Raw genomic sequence first — 22,032 nt, 5'->3', positions numbered from 1 at the left:
TCTTGTGAGTGACTTCCTTCAGGATAATGACTGCTCAACTAGAGGGGCCAGAATGTCCTCCAGACAAGAATCCTATCGAACATGCCTAGGATAGATTCAAAAGGGCTGTTTATGAATGACGTGATCCACGAACCACTCTGAAGGATTTACACCAAATCGTCGTTGAGCAGTGGGACAATATGGACCAACAGTGCCTCGATGAACTTGTGGATAGTATGCCACAATGAATACAGACATGCATCAATGCAAGAGGACATGCTACTGGGTATTAGAGGTACCGATATGTACAGCAATCTGGACCACCACCTCTGAAGGTCTCACTGTATGGTGGTATAACATGCAATGTGTGGTTTTCATGAGCAATAATAAGGGTGGAAATGATGTTTATGGTGATCTCTGTTCCAATTTTCTGTAGAGGTTCCGGAACTCTCGGAACCTAGGTGATGCAGAACTTTTTTTGGTGTGTGTAAATATAAGAAACAGTATGGATCCCAGTACCGAACCTTGAGGCACTCCAGTGTTGACTGTGCCCCACTTGGATAAAGCTGGGATTCCACTACTGTCAGTAATTATTACCCTTTGTTACCTATCTATAAGGTAGGATTTAATCCATGTTCCCATTATTCCACTTAACCCATAATTGTTTGCTTTATTTAGCAGAACTTCATGGTTGACACAGTCAAAAGCTTTGGATAGGTCACAAAGGATTCCAATTGGTGCCAATTTTCAGTTAAGAGATTCGAGAAATGCATCCTGATGATGTATGTAGAATAGGGATTCATCAGAAAAGATATGTGGTATCACTCCTGTGTGCAGTGTTGTGACTGGCTGTACCATTGTCGGCATGCCTCTCTCTAATGACATTGGAAGAGAAGTTGCAATAATTTTTGCTGTGCTGACAGTCTGTGCTGCTTCAGACATTGTTACATTGACCATTTGGATCCTTGTCTTGCTCCATTTCCTGATTCCAGGTACTTGATGTGGCTGGAAGATTTGGCACCCCCCAAGAAACAATATACCTGTCCTCTTGGCCTTATCCATGTGTGGCCGGTGAGATGCTGCATGCTGTTGAATACGATCATCTTAAATTCACTGACAGGGCCAGTTCGAGAACATTTTTCCACACAAGTGACTTATCATTTGATGATCCCCCCCTCACTTTCATTAGTTGCCTTTCATTGTACTCTTGTTAAGACCTTTAAAAGTGTATCTAATTACAGTGATTGTGAAAACTGGTTACTTTTTTTTCTAAAATAAGTGCTACACTGACACTCCTCTGTAACAGATGTATGTCTTAATCTCATTCTATTCCTAAATATTGAAAGAACAACTCATCCCTCCAAAATTTTATATGGTTGGGGCAGCAATATGATTGGGCAGTATGACTCAAATTTATTCTATAGGCTTATTGCTTTTTAAGGGGAATTAATCTTGACAGCTTCAGTTCAGGGCCATTGATTAATTTGTTCCTGGCTCTGTTCAGAATGTTGAGAAAAATGATGTTTTCCTGCCATGAACAAGTCTGTCATCATCAGGGTTTGGTGCTCTGATATCTGCCACTAGCAAGGCTTTTCTCTCCATTTGTGACATGCCAAAGGGTTGTAATAACTCATGAACTTTGTTACCCTTGCAGTGGGGGAGCTCAAAATTTTCTGATGATGAAGTTAGTTTTTGTAAGATATCCTCCAAGACACCCATCCCTATCAGCTTCCTTCATTTGGTCGCATTATTGTGGTGGTAGCATTTGATTTTACACCATAGTTCACCACTGGTGTATCTTTGGTTAGTTTAGAGCAATAATCTTCCCAACCTTTACTTTTCTACTTATTTTTCAACAGTGGTCTTCATTTTGCAACCAAGTGTTTCAGATGTAAGTAATATTCTAGTGTAACATTTTTCTTCGTTTAGTGCCTAAGGGCGATCTTTCATGCAGTCACTGTGTTTTGACATTCCACAACCCAGAAAAAGCATGGTAATTGTTGTAATGGTCTAACTATGGCCTGTTCTGTGATAGTTTTTTAAACCTCATTTTCTACAGCTTCAAGCCAATCGTTGTAGTTACTTCTTAAGTCCCCACTGTTTTCAGTGTCAGATTATATTTCTTCCAATTTGGCTCTCAGTATTTCCATTGGCATATGGGTACATGGCTGAGAGGATGCTTTAAACCGGTGTGAAAGGGATTATGATTGGAAACTGATCACAGTCTAGAGTGTCCTGTTGTACATTCCACTGATTGATCTCATCAGTGAGTCTGATGCTGACAGGCACTGCTGAGGTGGACTTATGTATGAGGGGGTTTAATCATTCAGAAGTATGAGATTTTCTTCAGCCATTAGTTCCATGAATAATTCTCCAAATCTAGCACTGTGCCTGGAGTCCCATGCTGTATAATAGGCATTGAAGTTTCCTACAATCAGCTTTGTAGCTTATGTCTGATGTATTATATTTCATAGTTATTCTTGTGATACTTCTCTATTTGGTGTCTTGTTGAGTGACCTAAGAGATAACATTTCCAGGAATGTGTCGATTTGAATTGCACATGCCTCAGTCCTTCTGGTATGTTATTTATATTAACATAAGTGCATGCCATACCCCTGCAAATAAGTAGCAGGTCCTCCAAAACCATCTGTTTTTGTCTGCTTGGACAGCTTGGTAACTGGGAAATGAGAAATTAGTGTTCGGCAATATCAAGAATTCACTAATTATAAATTGCGGAATGGATTTGGGTTGAGCACGAGCCATATGAGTGATTTTATTACCCTTTGTGAACCTTGCATTCCATTGTAACACTGTATTCCCTCATAATTTTATTGGCTAAGGAGGTATGGATTAGTGGCACTCACTTAACATTTCCTCTGGAAGTTATTTCAGATAGCAAATATTCAATGTTTTGCCTCCCTTCATTCATTCCAAAATTCATGTAATTAGGTCATCCAGCTGTTCAACATTAGTACCCTGTGGTACTGGTTCTCTCATTTACGTTATTGGGTGTTGTAATGATTGATGTCTATTGCAGTACAACTTAGGCCACCAGGATCATTTTTGTATTGAGCCATTGGTGTATATCTGGAACTGTTCTGGTGATGTGCGATTCCACTTCTTCTCGGAAGTCATTATTCATTCTCAAGACCATATGCAATTTACTGGGTGACATTCCAAAGCTAATGCAATGGCTGTATGTCCAATGTAGTTCGCGTTTGAGCAAGAATTTCACTGTAGAGGTGTGCATGGTTTTGTACAGGTCATCGTGGTAAATCCCATGCATTCCATGTGTAACAGGTATTTGTTTACACAGGTGAGCCTTCCATAGGCATACACAGTTGATGACGATGTATCCTAACTGCTTGTACATATGATTTTTCTCTGAACAGCTACAGAGGCATCTCTGACATGCTGTGTAATGCAGTGGATTCATGTAGTTTTCAGTGTCATTCATACCCTGCACATGGTTTCTTGGTTGTTGCCAAGTGTGTCTCTCCACATCTGGTGCAGTATATTGGGTCACAGCTGCACAGGTCTACAAGTGGGCACTGACTTACATGGCAAACCATGTACTGTTTGCTTATATGTCCAAACTTCAGATAGTTATAGCAGATTCTAACTGGTAACACATGATGCACTGCACAATGATCCCATGCTAACGGAACTAGTGAGGAAGTTAATGCCCATAAAAGGTCAGAATACATATTTGTAATTTAATCTGAAACCTAACAGTATCGCACAATATTTCTTTCAGAAGTCTCGTGTATCTCTCTCTCTCTCTCTCTCTCTCTCTCTCTCTCTCTCTCTCTCTCTCTCTCTCTCTCTCTCTCTCTCTCTCTCTCTCTCTACCAATTCATCACCGTCCACTCCAAGAATGAGATCTTGACAACGGAAAATTGAATGAAGGCTTTGAGTTTTCTGTCCTCCATTTGTCAACATTATGCTGTCAGCTGCTGTCACTGCACTGGTTGCAACATTTTTCCTGTCAATTTTGTGTTGACTGTCTGACCAAGTAACCCAGATATTTCTTGATGCCACAATTTCCCTATAGTCATGAAGTGGACGTTGCCAATATTCCATTTACAAGGATAAGTGCGATCCAATATCTGTCGTCTTACAGAAGTTGATCTTGCAGATGCTGTGTCTGATCGAACTCTAATTCTATGTGCTGTAATCTAGTGCACTGTTTATTTTGTGTCCTAGTTCTGATATTGTCTTAACATTTTGTACATCTTGTTAGGTTAACACATTTGCACTGCCGAGTGTTTTTTTGTGTTTTACATACTTTTTCCTTGGTGAGTCTTAATTTAGTCAAGGTGGTTTCAACATCTGTGAATGTAAGTCATTTCGACATCTACTGCTCCATTATGGAGCAAACTTACAGCTTCAGTTGTCATTTTTGTGATGATTGACAGCTGCAGTGCCCCATTTGGTCACTGTGCATAGCCCTATTACCTTGTTATATCAGTCACTGTTCATTCTCGGTGGTGGCTGAAATTTTGAAGCTAAACTGCTACTCTCATTAGTGGGCACCAGAACTAGCCATTACACTGATTTTACTAGCTGACACTCAAATACAAATTGTTCACTTTCAGGCAGGCATGTGCAGATCTAAAATTTGGATCTTTGATGGGTCATGGTTTGTTATTCTACACCTCCCCCCTCCCGCCTCAGTCCTCAACACCCAAATTTAGCTTGTCACATATAATAACAATAATGTTTGATAAGGATAGAAGCAAAAGTAACGAATTAAAATTTAAGCCAAGACTGGTACTTGAACCCAAGTCTCTTGCCTACTAGGTAGAAGTGCAAAATACAACACCACGGCATTGTGGCTAAGACAGCTGATAAAACCCATCTTGGGCTAAGATGTGAATTGAAGTTTCCATTAGGGAGGGCATTGGACAAGGATGGTCAAGGGTCCAGGTAGTTATGTTACCCACAGTGCCAGGGATGTGCCTAGCAAGTGGGTCCGAGTCCTGACTTTGGTACAAATTTTAATTCATTACCTCAGCCTCTCTCCTTATCAAAGACAAAGCTGAGACTCAAAAGATATTCATGAAAATGTAATTACATCAGATCGCTACTAATCTGTTTACACCAGTGCTCAATACATGAGTTTAGTGTAACTTCTAAGAAACTGAATTCAGAAAATAACAGTTTTTGAAAAGTGTTCATCATAATATTTTAGAAGTACACGTGTCATGCAATATTTTGATAACCACACTGCTGGCCATACAAAATGCAACACCAAGGACGACGGACATATCACTGCCAAACTGATTTGGGAGATAACACATTGTACAAAGATCAAGTAATTAAAAATACAGCCCCATGTGAAGAGAGGAAGACGAAATCAGTACTCAATGTTGTCGCCATTGCTGGCTATTACCACTGCTATGTGCCTTGTCATTGAATCAAAGAGGCTCTAGATGAGTTATTGAGGTATCGCAATCCATGCTGCTTCCACCCGTTGCAATAGTTAATATCGTATAAGAGCGGGTGATAGACCTCAGGCCAGTCGTTCCGCAATCATCGACCAGCCATTTTTGATAGGTGATTGGTATAACAGGGAGGTCAAGGCAGCAATGCAGTCTAATGGGCAATGAATAAGTCTTGAACATTGCATGCCACATGTGGCCAGACAGTATCCTGGTGCAATGCGGCCACTGTCAAGCTCTGAAAGTATGGGAGGACAACAGGCTAAAACACTTCAGAGATGTAACAATGGCTGGTTAGTGCACTGGCAATGCATAATAGGTGGTGCAGGAGTGGAGTCCAATACCACCGCAAACCACAATACCGATTGCGGGACCACAATGGCGGTCCAGAAGGCAACAGTTCAACAGTCTCTCACCACAGTGTCTCCAGACTCTAACCCAGTGATTGTGGTAGTGCAGACAGGATTGGGATTCATCAGTAGAAACAATGTTGTTCTATTTGGTTGTCTGTGTCCATCATTTATCCCACCTCTGCCAGTGCAAACACCTGTGGCGTTGACTCAGTGGTAAATACAGCAATGGACACGTTTCAGACAGCCAACACTCCTGCACGTCACATGCACTGTCTTCTACAAGACACACTGAAGGTGTTGACGCAAAACAACTGCACGAAAGAACAATACCAGTACATCCAAACGGACTTTCCCCCCCCCCCCCCCCCCCTTTATATAGCGACTGCAGGTGGCGCTATTGCCGACTGTGATGTGCACCTGCAATGAAATACTAATCAAGTGCATCTCTCGTCGCCGCAAAGGCATGCTGCAAATTTCTCCTGATTTGGAGGCATCCTTTGGGGTGTTGGATTTTGCGTCGCCAGCAGTGTATAACAGCAACAAATTCTCATAACGCTGCCGGCCTGAGTGGCCGAGCGGTTCTAGGCGCTACAGTATGGAACCGCGTGACCGTTATGGTCGCAGGTTCGAATCTTGCCTCGGCCATGGATGTGTGTGATGTCCTTAGGTTAGTTAGGTTTAAGTAGCTCTAAGTTCTAGGGGACTGATGACCTCAGAAGTTAGGTCCCATAGAGCTCAGAGCCATTTTTTCTCATAACGCTGACATCAAAAGTTGCATGATATAAAATTGAAGAGTGTAGTTATTACTATGAATGTTTCACTCAATGCAGACTACAGCTATGTCAGCATGTAAATGTGAGGAATGTTGTTTCAATCAGTTCAAAATGGCAATCTGTGTACTCTCAAACTCTGTCAGGTTGATCGTTGACAACACGCATTATATAGATCAGAACAAAAACTGAAAAGAAACTTGTAATTTCCTAAGACCCCTTTTGGAAACAAAATGTTTTCATATGATTTTATTCTTCGAAAGTTAGCTAAGGAATTTGAAAATATGTATGTATTAATCGTAGTTTTTGTTTTTCCATAAGCCTTGTGAATATCCTCGTGTAGGGCGGCTTCCTAGTGTAAATTTTTCGTGTAGAGAAATTTATTTCTGTTTAATAGCTTGCGGTCTCAGAGTACAGTGAGAAATCTGCGCAGCACCTTTTAGTGTTACTTTATTCTCCTTTGATATATTTTCAGACTCAGTGCTGCCATTTGAGACCTTATATCTATTTTATACACAGTACGATATGACCAGGGACTGTGCTTCTTGTGAGTGAACACAAGGAGAGTTGGCAGCTGTCCGTAAACAGCTGGAAGCTGCGATGGCTACCGCCGACAAGCTTCTAGCTAAAGCTCGAAGTTGCGGTGACGTCGGGGCGCCAGTGACGAGACCTGCGACACATTTGGTGCCACTGAAATACCCTGGTGACCACCTGGACGTCGCTGTGGCTTCCGATATGCAACGTCTGACCGGTGCGTCGTCAGTCCATAGTGGGTGGCAGACAGTGGTGGGTTCGCGTGTCTCTGGGTGGAAGGCGAAAGACGGAGCAGGCAGTGCGGTCGGCTCACTAAGTCTTAGCAACAGGTACGAGGTACCTCCCAGTGTTGTTGATAACTAAGCCAGCACGGGAGGTTTTTCCTGTTGGGCTAACAGTCGATTTTCCTGCCCAGACCGGACAAGTGCACAGGGTGGGTATGCTAGTCACTGGGAGCGCCAATGTTAGGCAGGTGTGGAGCCCCTCAGGGAGATAGCAGGCATGGGGAGAAAGAATTACAGTGTGCATTCAGTATTTTTGCTGGGAGGTCTCATCCGTGATGTGGAGGAGGCCCTGTCGGCGGCTATCGAGTGCACTAGGTGCAGCCGGCTGCACGTAGTGGCACATGTCAGCATGAATCATGCCTTCCGCTTGGGTTCTGAGGCCATCCTCGGCTCGTTTCGGCGGCTGGCTGATTTGGCGAAGGCAACTAACAACACACGCGGGACTCAGGCTAAGCTGTCTATTTGTAACATCGTGTCCAGGGTTGATCGCGGTCCTCTGGTTTGGAGCAGAATGGAAGGTCTAAACAAGGGGGGCTCAGACGGCTCTCTGACGGTATCGGATGCGAATTTCACGACCTCCGCTATCGGGTGCAGTATTGTAAGGTTTCCCTTAATAGGCCAGGCGTGCGCTACACGCAAGAAGCGACTACTAGGGTAGCGGAGTGGCGTGCACATGGGGCTTTTTTTAGGTTAGAGTACCCCTCCCTTGGGAGCAAAGGCGATTTGCCTGTTAAATCAGCCGCAGCGACCTAGGAGAATCTTGGTCCTCGCAGATCAGAGATAGAGAAGGTTAATATGATTTTAGTAAACTGCAGAAGCATCCAAGGAAAGGTCGTAGAGTTAGTATCGCTTACTGAAGGTTATAATGCACAGACAGTATTGGGAACAGAACGCTAGTTGAAGCCAGACGTCAATGACAACGAAATCCTAAGTTCAGACTACCATGTTTATCGTAAGGATAGGTTAGTCGCCAATGGTGGCTGCGTGTTTATTGTAATACAAAATTAGATAAAATCTAGCTAGGTTCTCACAGATTCCGAATGTGAATTAATCTGGGTGAAATTGAGTATCAAAGAACGGTCAAAAAATGTGGTCTGATGCTTTTATAGACCACCTGGGTCAGGATCTGTAGTTGTAGAGCGCTTCAGACAGAACTTGTAGCATGTCATTATAAATTTTCCTGATCTTGCCGTTGTAATATGGGGTGATTTCAACTTACCAGGTATAGATTGAGAGTGTCATGCCGTCAAAACTGGTGCCAGGGACAGGGAATCGTGTGGTATTGTTCTGAGGGTCTTATCCGAAAAATCACCTTGAGCAGATAGATAGAGGACCAACTCGTGAGGGTAACGTCTTACACCTCCAGGAAAAAAACAGACCTGAACTTATTGAATCAGTGAACGTAGAGGAAGGTATCAGTGATCATAAGGATGTGACAGCATCTATGACGACGGGTCCTACAAGGAATGTTAAAAAAGGTAGGAAAATATATTTGCTCAGCAAGGGTGACAAGAAACAAATTTCAGAATATCTCAGCAGCCAACATCAAATATTCGGTGAGGGACGAAGTCGTGGAGAACAAGTGGAAAAAATTCGAAGGCATTGTTCAATATGCCATATACAAGTATGTTCCGAGTAAGGTTTTAAGGGATGGGAAAGATCCACCATGGCTTAATAGCCGTGCTAGGAAAGCGCTACGTAAACAAAGAGCACTTCATCTCAGATTCAAGAGAAGTTAAAAACCTAGTTGACAAACAAAAGCTGAACGAAGCGAAAACGAGCGTAAGGAGAGCAACGATACAAGCGTTCAATGAGTTTAAAATTAAAACTTGAGTAAAAACCCTAAGAGATTTTGGTAGTAAGTAAAATCAGTAAGTGGGTCAAAATCATCTATTCATTCTCTCAGAGACCACACCGGCACCGAAGCGAAAGATAACAGAGAGAGTTCCGAAAAACTGAATTCGGTCTTCCGAAGTTGTTTCACCGTGGAAGATCGTAACACTGACCTTTCAATCGTCGTGCGAACGTCGAAATGGCAGATATTGAGATAACTGATAGCGGAATTGAAAAGCAGCTACAATCGCTTAGTAGAGGAAAGGCTACAGGACCACATGAGATACCTACAAGATTCTGTAAAAATTATGCGAAAGAACTTGCTTCCTTTCTAGCACTAATTTATCGTAGATCGCTTGAGCAACGAAAGGTACCTAACGACTGTAAAAAAGCGAAGGTCATTCCCGGTTTTAAGAAAGACCGTAAGACAGATCCACACAATTACAGACCTGTATCGTTGACGTCAATCTGTTGTAGAATTATGGAACATGTTTTATGCTCAAGAATTATGACGTTCTTACAAAATGAACATCTCCTCTATAAAAATCAACATGGATTCAGCAAACAGAGATCCTGTGAAACTCAGCTCACGCTGTTACTCCATGAAATCCACAGCGCCGTGGACAACGGCGCTCAGGTTTGATTTCAGTACGGCATTTGACACTGTCCCGCACTGCAGTTTACTGAAAAAAATACGAGCTTACTGAGTATCGGAGCAGGCTTGCGATTGGATGCAAGATTTTGTTGCAGACAGAACTCAACACGTCGCTCTTAACGGAACTGAATCGACAGATGTAAAGGTAATATCCGGAGTACCACAAGGAAGTGTCATGTGACCGTTGCTGTTTACAATATATATAAATGGTGTAGTAGAAAGCGCCGAGAGCTTTTTAAGGCTATTCGCAGATGATGCAGTTGTTTATACCAAAGTAGCAACGCAGAAAGATAGTAAGAATTTGCAGAACGACCTGCAGAGAATTGATGAATGGTGCAGTCTCTAGCAGTTGATCCTGAACGTAAACAAATGAAACATATTGCGCATACATAGGAAAAGAAATCCACTACTGTACAGCTGCACTTCTGATGACAAACAGCTGGAGACAGAGTCTGCCATAAAATATCTTGGTGTAACTATTCAGAGCGACTTTAAGTGGAATGACAGTATAAAGAAGATAATGGGTAAAGCAGACACCAGACCCAAATTCATCGGAAGAATCTTAAGGACAATGTAAATCATACACGAAAGAAGAGGTTTATAAGGCGCCTGTTCGCCCGATTCTTGAGTATTGTTCATCTATCTGGGATCCCTATCAGGTAGGACTGAAAGTGGAGATAGAGAAGACCTAACGAAGAGCGGCGCGTTTCGTCGCGGGATCGTTTAGCTGGCGAGAGAGCATTATAGAGATGCTAAACAAACTCCACTGCCAGACTTTACAAGAGAGACGTTGTGCACCACGGAGAGATTTACTATTGAAATTTCGGGACAGCATTTTTCAGGAGGAGTCAGACAACATATTACTCCTCCTCCCCCCCCCCCCCCCCCCACCCGCCCCCCACACACACACATCTCGCGTATTGACCACGAGGAGAAAATTCGAGAAATTAGAGCCAATACAATCATTCTTCCCACGAACTATTCGCGTTTGGAACAGGGTTGGAGGGATCAGACAGTGGTACCGAAAGTACCCTCCGCCACACATCATTAGGTGGCTTGCGGAGTATGATGTTGATGTAAATATATAACGCTTTCATTACTTTTTTGTGTAGTCTACGGGCTGTCAGTGGCAACGTTATCAGCACCTATACGAAAATTAGTTAAAACAGCTAAACCGTCATCGAACAATTAGGAGCACACCTACAGAACTACACTCACGGACTCCAAATCTCACTTACAGAATCACTTGGGGGGGGGGGGGGTGATGCTCAGCATGGCAACCCCCTGTACTGCGATTCCAAAAGTTGTAAGTCGCACTTCGCTACATGTTCACTCTGTCCGAGAGACGGAAGCAAAACTGTCGTTAAGGACCATTTAATCATTGTCTCCATTCAATGTCAAACATGTTTCATCAGCACTTCCGATACATTTCTTAAGTTTCCTTATATTGAATTGGTCACCAAGAACACTGACTTGCTCGTTCCAAAACAAACTGCAGCTGCTGTCTTTAATTTACGACATCACTATCAGTGGCAGGCTGAGCTTTGGCCCACTATGTGCAACATGGTCCTTCGGACGACACACCTGTTGCTGTGTGACACATCTAGCGGTGAGTTTTGCTGTTCCCAGAGCCCGTGATACAGGTAGCAAGAGTGAAAACTCGCAGTGGTGGAGAGTACTAGCGTGAATGCATCTAAATAATGCATGGGGGACTCTAGAAGAGATCTATTGCCAACGGTGGATGCTAAACAGCTAATGATAATGACGACGACAAAATATTGATGTGCGGATTATAATAGTGAGTATAAGATGTTCTTGGTTTATTCGTCCAGTCAAATATGGGTGAAATATAGAACTTTAGACAAAATCCTCCACCGCCTTCATGAGGAACAAATGACTTGATAAGATTTCAAATTGGGGACAAGATTGGCAAATCGCTTTAAATCTTGAGAAATGTATTATGTGCACTGCACAAAATGAAAAAATGTTGACTACGATATCAATGACACACAGTTGGAATTGAGCAACCCATACAAATGTAGAAATACAACATGTAAAGATCTTACAGGCCCAGTCGTAGGTGAAGTAGATAGAATACTAGAGAAATGCAACCCGTCCACAAGGGAAATTGCTTGCTTTTGCGATCCACCCTAGAATATTTTTCAAGTCTGAGGGATATTAAACCCACATAAAAAAGGGCAGCGTCAATAGGGTCATCTGTTCGTCTCACCCACGAGTGAGCATCACATAGATGCTGAAAGACTTATTGCAGTGCACATAGAGATATTTAAGCGATCATTTTGTCGTGTACAATACATGAATGGAAAGGAAAAAGCTCTACCAACTGGTATAATGGGAAATTCCTTCTGCCATGTACTTTAGTCAGACAGAGAGGAAGTAAAGGGGGAGGCAGAGATGGACTGAGAGAAGCGGGGAAGGAGATGGACAGTGATGGAGCAGAAGAGGGCATGGTCAGAGACAGATGGACTGAGGAGTTGGTCAGAGAGGGAGGGAGGGGTGTTCGACATTGAGGGCGTAAGAGATGAATAGAGAGGTGGGGGAGGAGGAGATGTGGGCAACATGTGTGTCGAATGTGTCCTTGAGTAAAGATTTTCCCCTCTCTCTCTGTCCGCTGACTCCTCTCCCCCATTTCACTACCTGCATTACGAATTGACATGGTAAAAGGGTGGTGTACCCAGCCTCTGCCCAGCCTCAGCCCACTGAGGGATCGCAGTGTTTCTCACATGGACAATTGTATGCCACGTGCACTAGGAGGTGCTCACAGCACAATTTATTTATCTTTCGTTCAAAAAATGGTTCAAATGCCTCTGAGCACTATGGAACTTAACATCTGAGGTCATCAGTCCCCTAGACTTAAACCGAACAAACCTAAGGACATCACCGACATCCATGCCCGAGGCAGGATTCGAACCTGCGACCGTAGCAGCAGCACGGTTACGGACTGAAGCGCCTAGAACCGCACGGTCATAACGGCCGGCACTGTGCGTGAAGAAGAGGTGAATATAAAGGGCGGTAGGCTAACTAACATTTGGCAAACACATACGTGAGCGAATTGGAAGTATCTGGTGAGTCTTTGACGTTACTAAAAACTTGTTCACTGTTTCAACATACTGTGATTCTTTTATAAAAGAAGCAGTGCAAAATTAGAATGTCCAAGGACAGCTTCAAGCAATGCAGCATATATGGTTGTAGCGGTGTGTGTAATTTAGACAGATAAAGAGAAATTCGCTGAATTGTTTACGTTCTTACGAGGGGGATGGAACCACCAGTGCAGACATGGACAGAATCTCTGATATCATCATGCAATGTTAACACACGTGGACTTATAACAAGTTATCTGTGGGCAATAAATGGTCACCACAACAGCAGCCATGACAATCGTAACTGAGAATGTCTTATTCTCAGTATTCTCATTTACCTTATTACGAACAATGAAGACTTGATCATTTCATTGTCATTATCATTATCTATTGGACTACCTGCTGAACGGTCATGTCAAGTATGATACTGCGTCGCTTCTGGGATTTGGAGAGACTATCTAGACGCGAATCGAGGCTACCTCGCGGATTAAAAACGAGGGCCGCTGAGTTGACCAGCCAGGATGTAACTTTTGGATGGTTTTACACATCCATCTAGGTAAATAATGGGCTGGATCCCACATCTCCCCCCACATATTACAATACAGAAACATTTAGAAACAGGTCCACACACGTGAACGCGCGATTTACTGCAAGGCATAAAGGCGCAGTGCATTGGTGGAGCTGTCATTTGCACCGACGTGCTTCATGTGAAAAGTTGATGATGATGATGTTGTTTGGAATGTGGGGCGTTCAACTGCGCTTTTATCAGCGTCCGTACACATTCCAAACCTTTTCTCAATCCAGTCTTGCCATTTGCATGTATGATGATGAAATGATGAGGACAACACAAACACCCAGTCATTTCGAGGCTGGTGAAAATCATGTGAAAAGGTGTCATACATGATTATGGCCGTACGATGGGAATTAACATACTCTCAACGCGGAGTGATAGTCAGAGCTACACGTACGGAACATTCCAATTTCAGAAATCGTTACGTAATGAGGTCCACAGTGTCAAGACTGTACTGAGAATACCACATCTCATGCATTAACCTCTCACCACGGACAACGCACGCGCCGGCGGCCTTCACTTAACGACCTAAAGCAGTGGAGTTTGCATACAGTTGTCAGTGCTAACAGACAAGCAACACAGCATGAAATTACTTCAGAAATCAATGTGCGACGTCAATGGGCTGTGGGAGCAGACGACAGACGCGAGCGCCTTTGCTAACCGCATGACATCGCCTGCACCGCCTCTCCTGGGCTCGTGACTATACCGCATGGACCCTACACCGTGGCCTAATCAGATGACCCCCTATTCTAGTTGGTAAGAGCTGCAACTATGGTCTAGAGGTAGCGTCTTTGACTAGTAATCACAATGTTCTTGATCCTGGGTTCGAACCCAGGAACTGCTTAAATTTCGAAAAACAATCAGCACCGGCAGCCAAAGACTTCCAGCATAAATAAGTCACTCTCATTCTGCCAAACAGCCTTGTCAAAGCGGGCGGAGGAGCAGACAGAAGTTCGGGGCACTCTCGCCCTTGGGGTGGGAAACTACCCCTAAACGCGGAAGAATTAGCAATGATCAACGGCATGAGGATGCAAAAAGTAATAGAAACCACTGCATTAAAGGCACGTAACGTGTATCCACAGGACTTGTGGCTTGTCATTGAAAAGTGCCACGATGATCTCTCCATTGGCAAAAGATTCTGGAATAGTCCCCCATTCAGATCTCCGAGAGGAGACTACCAGGGGGAGGCGACCATGAGAAAAACACTGAATAACCAACAAAAGGATAACGTTCTACGAGTCGGGGCATGGAACGTCAGACGCTTGAATATGGTAGAGAAGGTAGAAAGTCTGAAAAGGGAAATTGAAAGGCTCAAGCTAAACATACTGCGGTCAGTGAAGCGAAATGGAAAGAAGACAGGGCTATCTAGTCAGATGAGTATAGGGTAATATCAACAGCAGCATAAAATGGTATATCGGGAGTAAGATTCATAATGAATGGAAAGGTATGGCGGAGAGTGTGTTACTGTGAGCAATTCAGTGATAGGGTTATTCTCATCAGAATCGGTAGCAAACCAAAACCGACAACAACAGTTTAGGTACAGTATACATGCTGATGTCGCAAGCTGAAGATGAAGAGGCAGAGAAAGTATGTTACGATGTGTAACAGGTAATGCAGTACGTAAATGGAGATCAAAATGTAATAGTTATGGGGGACTGGAACGCAGTTTTAGGGGAACGACTAGAAGAAAGAGTTACAGGAGAGAATATGGGCTTGGTACTAGAAGTGACAGAAAAAGAAATACTAACTGAATTCTGCCATCAATTTCAGCTCTTAATAGTGAATATTCTGTTCAAGGCTCACAAGAGGAGGTGGTATATTTGGGAAAGGCCAAGAGATACGGGAAGATCTCAGTTAGATAACATCATGTTCAGATAGAGATTCCGAAATCAGATACTGGATTGTAAGGCGTACCCAGGAGGAGATATTGACTAAGATCACAAAGTAGTAGTGATGAAGAGTAGCTGAAATGTAAGTGATTAGATAGGAAGAAACGGTACGTGAAGATGTGTGAGACAGAAGTACTAAGGAATGAAGAGATACAATCGACGTTCTCTAAGGCTTTAGATACTGCAATAAGGAGTAGCTCAGTAGGCAGTACAGTTGAGGAGGGGCAATCACAGAGGTTGAAAAGAGAAACATAGATACAAAGAAGGTAACTGCGAAGAAACCGTGGGTGACAGAAGAAATACTTCAGTCGACCGATGAAAGAAGAGAATGTAAAAATGTTCCCGGAAATTCAGGAATAAAGAAATGTAAGTCACTGAGGTATGAAATAAATGGAAAGTGCAAAGCAGCTAAGGTGAAATGGTTAGATGAAAAATGTGAAGAAATCGAAAAAGAAATGATTGTCGAAAGGACTGCCTCAGCATATAGGAAAGTTAAAAGAACCTTCGATTAAATTGAAAGCAGAGGTGGTAACATTATGAGTGCAACAGGAATTCCACTGTTAAATGCAGAGCAGAGAGCGGATAGGTAGAAGGAGTATTTTGAAGACTTAGGATCAAATAAGGCAGAAGGCATAGGCAACACTCCATGAGAATTTCTAAAATCATTCTGCGAAGTGGCAACAAAATGACTACTCACTTTAGTGTGTAGAATGTATGAGTCTGGCGACATACCGTATGATTTTCGGAAAAACATGATCCGCAGAATTCCGAAGATTGCAAGAGCTGACAAGTGCGAAAATTATCGCACAATCAGCTTAACAGCTCATGCATCCAAGTTACTGAGACGAATAATATACAGAAGAATACAAAAGAGAATTGAGTTTGTGTTAGATTACGCTCAGTTTGAGTTTAAGAAAGATAAAGGCACCAGAGAGGCAATTCTGACGTCGCGGTTGATAAACGGAAGAATGACTAAAGAAAATTCAAGACACATTAACAGGATTTGTTGGCATGGGAAAAGCGTACGACGATGTCAAACGGTGCAAGGTGATCGAAATTCTGAGGAGTATAGGTGATTATTACAGCGCCATCTATCACAAAGCGAAATAAGTGGTCCAACTGAAACATGCATATTTCTTTACGTACTACAAGAATATGTAATAAAAATGGGGGTTCCTATTTTAAAGAACGCAGTTGATATCCGTTTAAGCTATGGCAGCCCTATCTAGCGGGCCAACCATAGCGCCATCTGGTTTGCCCCTTCAAGCTAGACGAGTTTCGTTGTTTGTAGTTTTTTCGTTTGATGCTCATTTCGTGAGATATTTGGCCCGGTCACGATCAATGGACCACCCTGTATATACATAGTGTGTTTGTCTTTCATGTACTGTGTTATTTGTTACATTATGTTTAGCAATTAACTTATATCTCATTTTTAAAACATTTCATGGACTTTATAATTACCCTGTACAGAGCAGAAGCTTTTCTCCCCCCACCCCCCCTCCATCCCGAGTCCTTTTGTATTCCCATCCTCTGCCCTTCTGCCTTCCCCACTATCTGTCGCGTCTGCCCAGCACCCCCCACCCCCCACCCCTCTTATGGGTCCCCATCCTCCATTGGCTCCTTTCCCCCCGCCCCCCCCCCCTCTTTCGCTTTTCCTCACCTTCCCCCTTTTTTATTTTCCCATCATCTGTCCAGTTTCCCCCCACCTGCTCTCGGCTGTGGTATGTCATGTTGTAGTGCAGTGTTCCAGTGAATGTTCAGTGTTGTTTCGTCTTTTTCCGTGTCGCGAGCAGAAACCATGCTGTCGCTGGGTGTGAATTTAGCCCGCCGGAGTAGCTGAGAGGTTCTAGGCGCTGCAGTCTGGAGCCACGCGACCATTACGGTCGCACGTTCCAATCCTGCCTCGGGCATGGATGTGTGTGACGTCCTTAGGTTAGTTAGGTTTAAGTAGTTCTAAGTTCTGATGACCTTAGAAGTTAAGTCCCATAGTGCTCAGAGCCATTTGAACCATTTTTTGTGAATTTTATGTCGTTTGCGAACAGAAACTGTCTGCGTTTTTTTTTTTTTTTTTTTTTTTTTTTTTTTTTTCTGTCTATTAAACTTCCTGGCAGATTAAAACTGTGTGCCCGACCGAGACTCGAACTCGGGACCTTTGCCTTTCGCAGGCAAGTGCTCTACCATATGAGCTACCGAAGCACGACTCACGCCCGGTACTCACAGCTTTACTTCTGCCAGTATCCGTCTCCTACCTTCCAAACTTTACAGAAGCTCTCCTGCGAACCTTGCAGAACTAGCACTCCTGAAAGAAAGGATACTGCGGAGACATGGCTTAGCCACAGCCTGGGGGATGTTTCCAGAATGAGATTTTCACTCTGCAGCGGAGTGTGCGCTGATATGAAACTTCCTGGCAGATACTGGCAGAAGTAAAGCTGTGAGTACCGGGCGTGAGTCGTGCTTCGGTAGCTCAGATGGTAGAGCACTTGCCCGCGAAAGGCAAAGGTCCCGAGTTCGAGTCTCGGTCGGGCACACAGTTTTAATCTGCCAGGAAGTTTCATCTCAGCGCACACTCCGCTGCAGAGTGAAAATCTCATTCTGGCTGTGTATTATTTTACCTGTCTGCTTCATATGTATTTTATTAGCATCATCATCCCTTTGTTCTATGTTTTTAAGTTCCACGATTTTTTCGCCATGTTCCCCCTTTAAGTCTCCGATTTTATCGCCTGTTTTTTATTGTATATTATCTTCACCTTTTTAAAACAAAGTCTGTAGGCTGAAGAGCGGCATACTAAGCTGATGACAGCCTGCCCCCTTCGGGGGAATCGAAATTCAATTAAAAAAAAAAAAACTTTTCGCTAGTTTCTCAGTGTACCACGGGCCTTTAGAATGGAAAGGCTCGTTGCTAGAATATCCGTGACGTGAATGTTTTATACGAGGGTTCTTCGCGAGAGCCTCGGATGACACAGAGTAGCGGAAAGCTTTCGGGAGAGCGACTGCGGCGAAAAAGGAACTCACGAGGCATCGGATGGGGACGGCCGCGCCCAGTATGTCGGGCGCCGTGCAGCCAAAGTCCGCGGTGGCCTCGCAGACGCGGGGCAGCATTGCGGCGGGGATGCCGAAGTAGCCTTCGGCCAGGGAGGACCACTGCACGATGAAGGGGTCGAAGAAGCCGGTGGCGGCGGCGGCGCTGTGGTCGGTGAGGTGCGCGGCGCCGGCCGTCAGCCGCCACAGCAGCCACGAGTCGACGCCGCCGTAGAGCGCCCGGCCCGCCGGCGCCGCCCGCCGCAGCGCCGGCACGCGCTCCAGCGCCCACAGCAGCCGCGGCGTCACCTGCCCACACGCGCACTTCACATTACATCCGTCCCGAGGAGATCCTCGTCGATGTGGAACTCCTCAATTTTTTTAAACCTAAAATAACAATACTAATAGCATGAATATATACATCATTTGTTTCTATTAAAAAATGGAGTGGGAGGAGTTGGCCACTAGTAAGTCTTACAGGCTCCTTTTAAACTGATCTTTATTTGTAACTAAATTTTTTATGTTTGCTGGCAAATTATTGAAGATGTGTGTTCCTGCGTAGTGGACCCTTTTTTACGAGGGTCAGTCAAAAAGTAATGCCTCCTATTTTTTTTTATTCTACGTTTAATTGTCAGGAAATTTAAATGCAATTACAATGGTCGAAAACCACAACATTGAGGATCATTTTGTCATTTTTCAATGTAATCTCCGCCCATCTCTACAGTTTTGGTCCATCTTTGAACAAGGGCATGTATCCCAGCACGGTAAAAATCACAGCTCTGCTTCCTAAGCCATTGAAGCACCGATGTTTTGACGGCCTCCTCATCTTCAAAATGAATCCCACGATGAGCTTCTTTTAGTGGCCCGAACAGATGGAAGTCTGATGGTGCCAGGTCAGGGCTGTATGGGGGATGAGGCAAAACTTCCCATCCAATTTTGACAATCTCGTCAGAGGTGTGACGACTGGTGTGTGGTCTTGCATTGTCATGCAAAAGAAGAACATCTGCCATTGATTTTGTTGGGCGAACTCGCTGAAGACGTGCTTTAAGTTTTTTGAGGGTTGTGACGTATTGAACAGAATTTATTGTGCATCCCTGCTCCAAAAAATCAACCAGAATCACACCCTCTGTATCCCAGAAAACTGTTGCCATAACTTTCCCTGCCGATCGCACAGTTTTGAATTTTTTCTTCCTCGGCGAGCTTGTGTGACGCCACTCCATTGACTGCCTCTTTGATTCGGGTTCAAAAAAATGCACCCATGTTTCGTCCCCGGTCACAATTTTTTTCAGAAACTCATCTCCCTCCAAACGGAAGCGCTGCAAGTGTTGGGAGGCTATTGTTTTCCTTGCCTCTTTATTCTGATCGGTTAACATTCTTGGAACCCACCGTGCACAAACTTTTGAGTACCCCAATTGTTTAACAATCGTGATCACACTGCCTTTACTAAGAGAAATAATGCGACACACTTCATCTGCAGTCACCCGACGGTCACCACGAATGATGTCATCAACTTGCTGAATGTTGTGTGGAGTCACTGCACTCACCGGCCTGCCGCTCCGCTTTTCGTCAGTCAACGGTGTTTGCCCTTCAGCTTCCTTACAACGACGAACCCATCGTCTAACAGTGCTGACATCCACTGTAACAACACCATACACCTTCTTCAGTCTTTCATGAATGCGTATGGGCGTTTCACCTTCTGCATTCAAGAATTCAATCACACAACGCTGTCTCAAACGAACATCGATGTCGGCCATCTTACAAACTTCTGCTGTGCTGCCACCTGTTGACACAGAAAGTTACTACTGCAGTGGATTGCAGAAGGTTTGAGGAATGGCGCCAAATTCAAATTTTTCACTTAACTTAATTTCTTTAAGTAGAAAAAAAATGGGAGGCATTACTTTTTGACCGACCCTCGTAACTAAAGTAAGTGCTTGTAAGTCCTTGTGCAGATCATTTTTCTTCCTTGTATTGTATGTATGAACTGAGCTGTTTGTTGGAAAAAGAGATATATTATTCAGGACAAATTTCATTAAGGAGTAAATATACTGAGAGGCAGTAGTTAGTATACCCAGTTCTTTGAAGAATTTTCTACATGACGTCCGTGAATTTACTCCACAAATAATACGTATTACACGCTTCTGGACTCTGAAAACTTTTGTTTGACTTGAAGAGTTACCCCAAAATATTATACCACATGGCATTATCGAATGAAGCAGTCAAAGTATGCCAGCTTTTTCATTTTTATGTCGCCTGTGTCACGTAACACTCGAATTGCAAATACAGATTTGTTAAGGCGTTTCTGCAGTTCTGTGTAACGCACGCACATGCAGCTTACAACCAGCGATCCAGCGCCTCTACTGGCACGAATGCCAAAGCTACCCCACCCCTCCCTAAACTGCCGCCATGTAGACTTTTTCAACGCAAATTTAGAAATTTTCATTATTTTATATGCAGTTTCAATGAAAGTTAACCACGAGCAAATCAAAGTCCAGTGAAATCTGATATTCGCTGAGGCGACAAAATAGTCATGGGATAGAGATGTGCACGTATATAGATGGCGGTACTATCGCGTACATAAGGTATAAAAGGCCAGCGCTTCGGCGCAGATGTCATTTGTACTACGGAGATTAATGTGAAAAGGTTTCGGCATGATCATGCCGCACGACGGGAATTAACAGACTTTGAATGCAGAATGGTAGTTGGAGCTAGACGCATGGGACATTCCATTCTGGAAATCACGGAACTCAATATTTCGAGATCCACGATGTTACGAGTCTGCCGAGAATACCACATTTCAGGCATTAGCTCTCACCACAGACAACACAGCGCCTGACCGCATTCACTTAACGACCGAGAGTGGCGACATTTCAGAAATGCTATTAGCGCTAACATACAAGCAACACTGAAAAAACAACCGCAGAAATCAATGTGAAACGTAAGTTGAACGTATCCGTTAGCAGAATGCGGCGAAATTTGGCGTTACTGGGCTATGACGGCAGACAACATCGCCTGCACCGCCCCTCCTGGGCTCGTAATCATTTTGGTTGGACCCTGAACTATTGAAAAACCATGGTCTCGTCAGCTGAGCCCCGATTTCAATTGCTAAGAGCTGGTAATAAGCTTCCAGTGTGACGTAGACCCCCACGAATCCATGGACCCAAGTTTTCAACAATCACTGTGTTTACATGTAATGTACCAGGTGCTCTGATACAACTGAACCGATCATTGACTGGAAATGATTATGTTCGGCTTCTTGGAGCCCGTTTTCAGTCATTCGTGGACTTCATATTCCCAAACAACGATGGTACTTTTACGGACGACCATGCGCCTTGCCACAGTTGTTTGCGATTGTCTTGAACAACATTCTCGAGAGTTCGAGCAAATTGTCTGGCCACCCAGATCGTCCGATATAAAGCCCGTCGAACATTTATGGGACATAACTGAGACGTCAGTTCGTGCAAAACCTTCGCAATTATGGACGGCTATAGAGGGAGGATGACTTAATATTTCTGGAAGGGACTTCCAGAGACTTGTTGAATCCGTGCCTCATCGAGCTGATACACTGTGCCGGATAAAAGGAAGTCTGACACCATATTAGGAG

The 22,032-nt window shown here is 43.8% G+C and overlaps 1 protein-coding gene across 2 annotated transcripts in view; it reads right to left on the bottom strand.

Moving 5' to 3' along the window:
* The window catches only part of LOC126366006 (putative glycerol kinase 5), a 296,780-nt gene that overhangs the window by 74,863 nt on the left and 199,885 nt on the right, over window positions 1–22,032 (bottom strand). For both annotated transcript variants that reach the window (XM_050008851.1, XM_050008852.1), the window contains one exon: window positions 18,426–18,740. In XM_050008851.1, coding sequence (XP_049864808.1) covers window positions 18,426–18,740 — 315 coding nt within the window. The remainder of the gene's footprint in view (window positions 1–18,425; window positions 18,741–22,032) is intronic.

This window comes from Schistocerca gregaria, chromosome 4 (genome assembly GCF_023897955.1).
Source record: "Schistocerca gregaria isolate iqSchGreg1 chromosome 4, iqSchGreg1.2, whole genome shotgun sequence".
In the NCBI taxonomy this organism is placed as follows: Eukaryota; Metazoa; Arthropoda; class Insecta; order Orthoptera; family Acrididae; genus Schistocerca; species Schistocerca gregaria.
The sequence above is the reverse complement of the archived record's forward strand: the minus strand, read 5'-3'. Positions and strand labels throughout refer to the sequence as shown.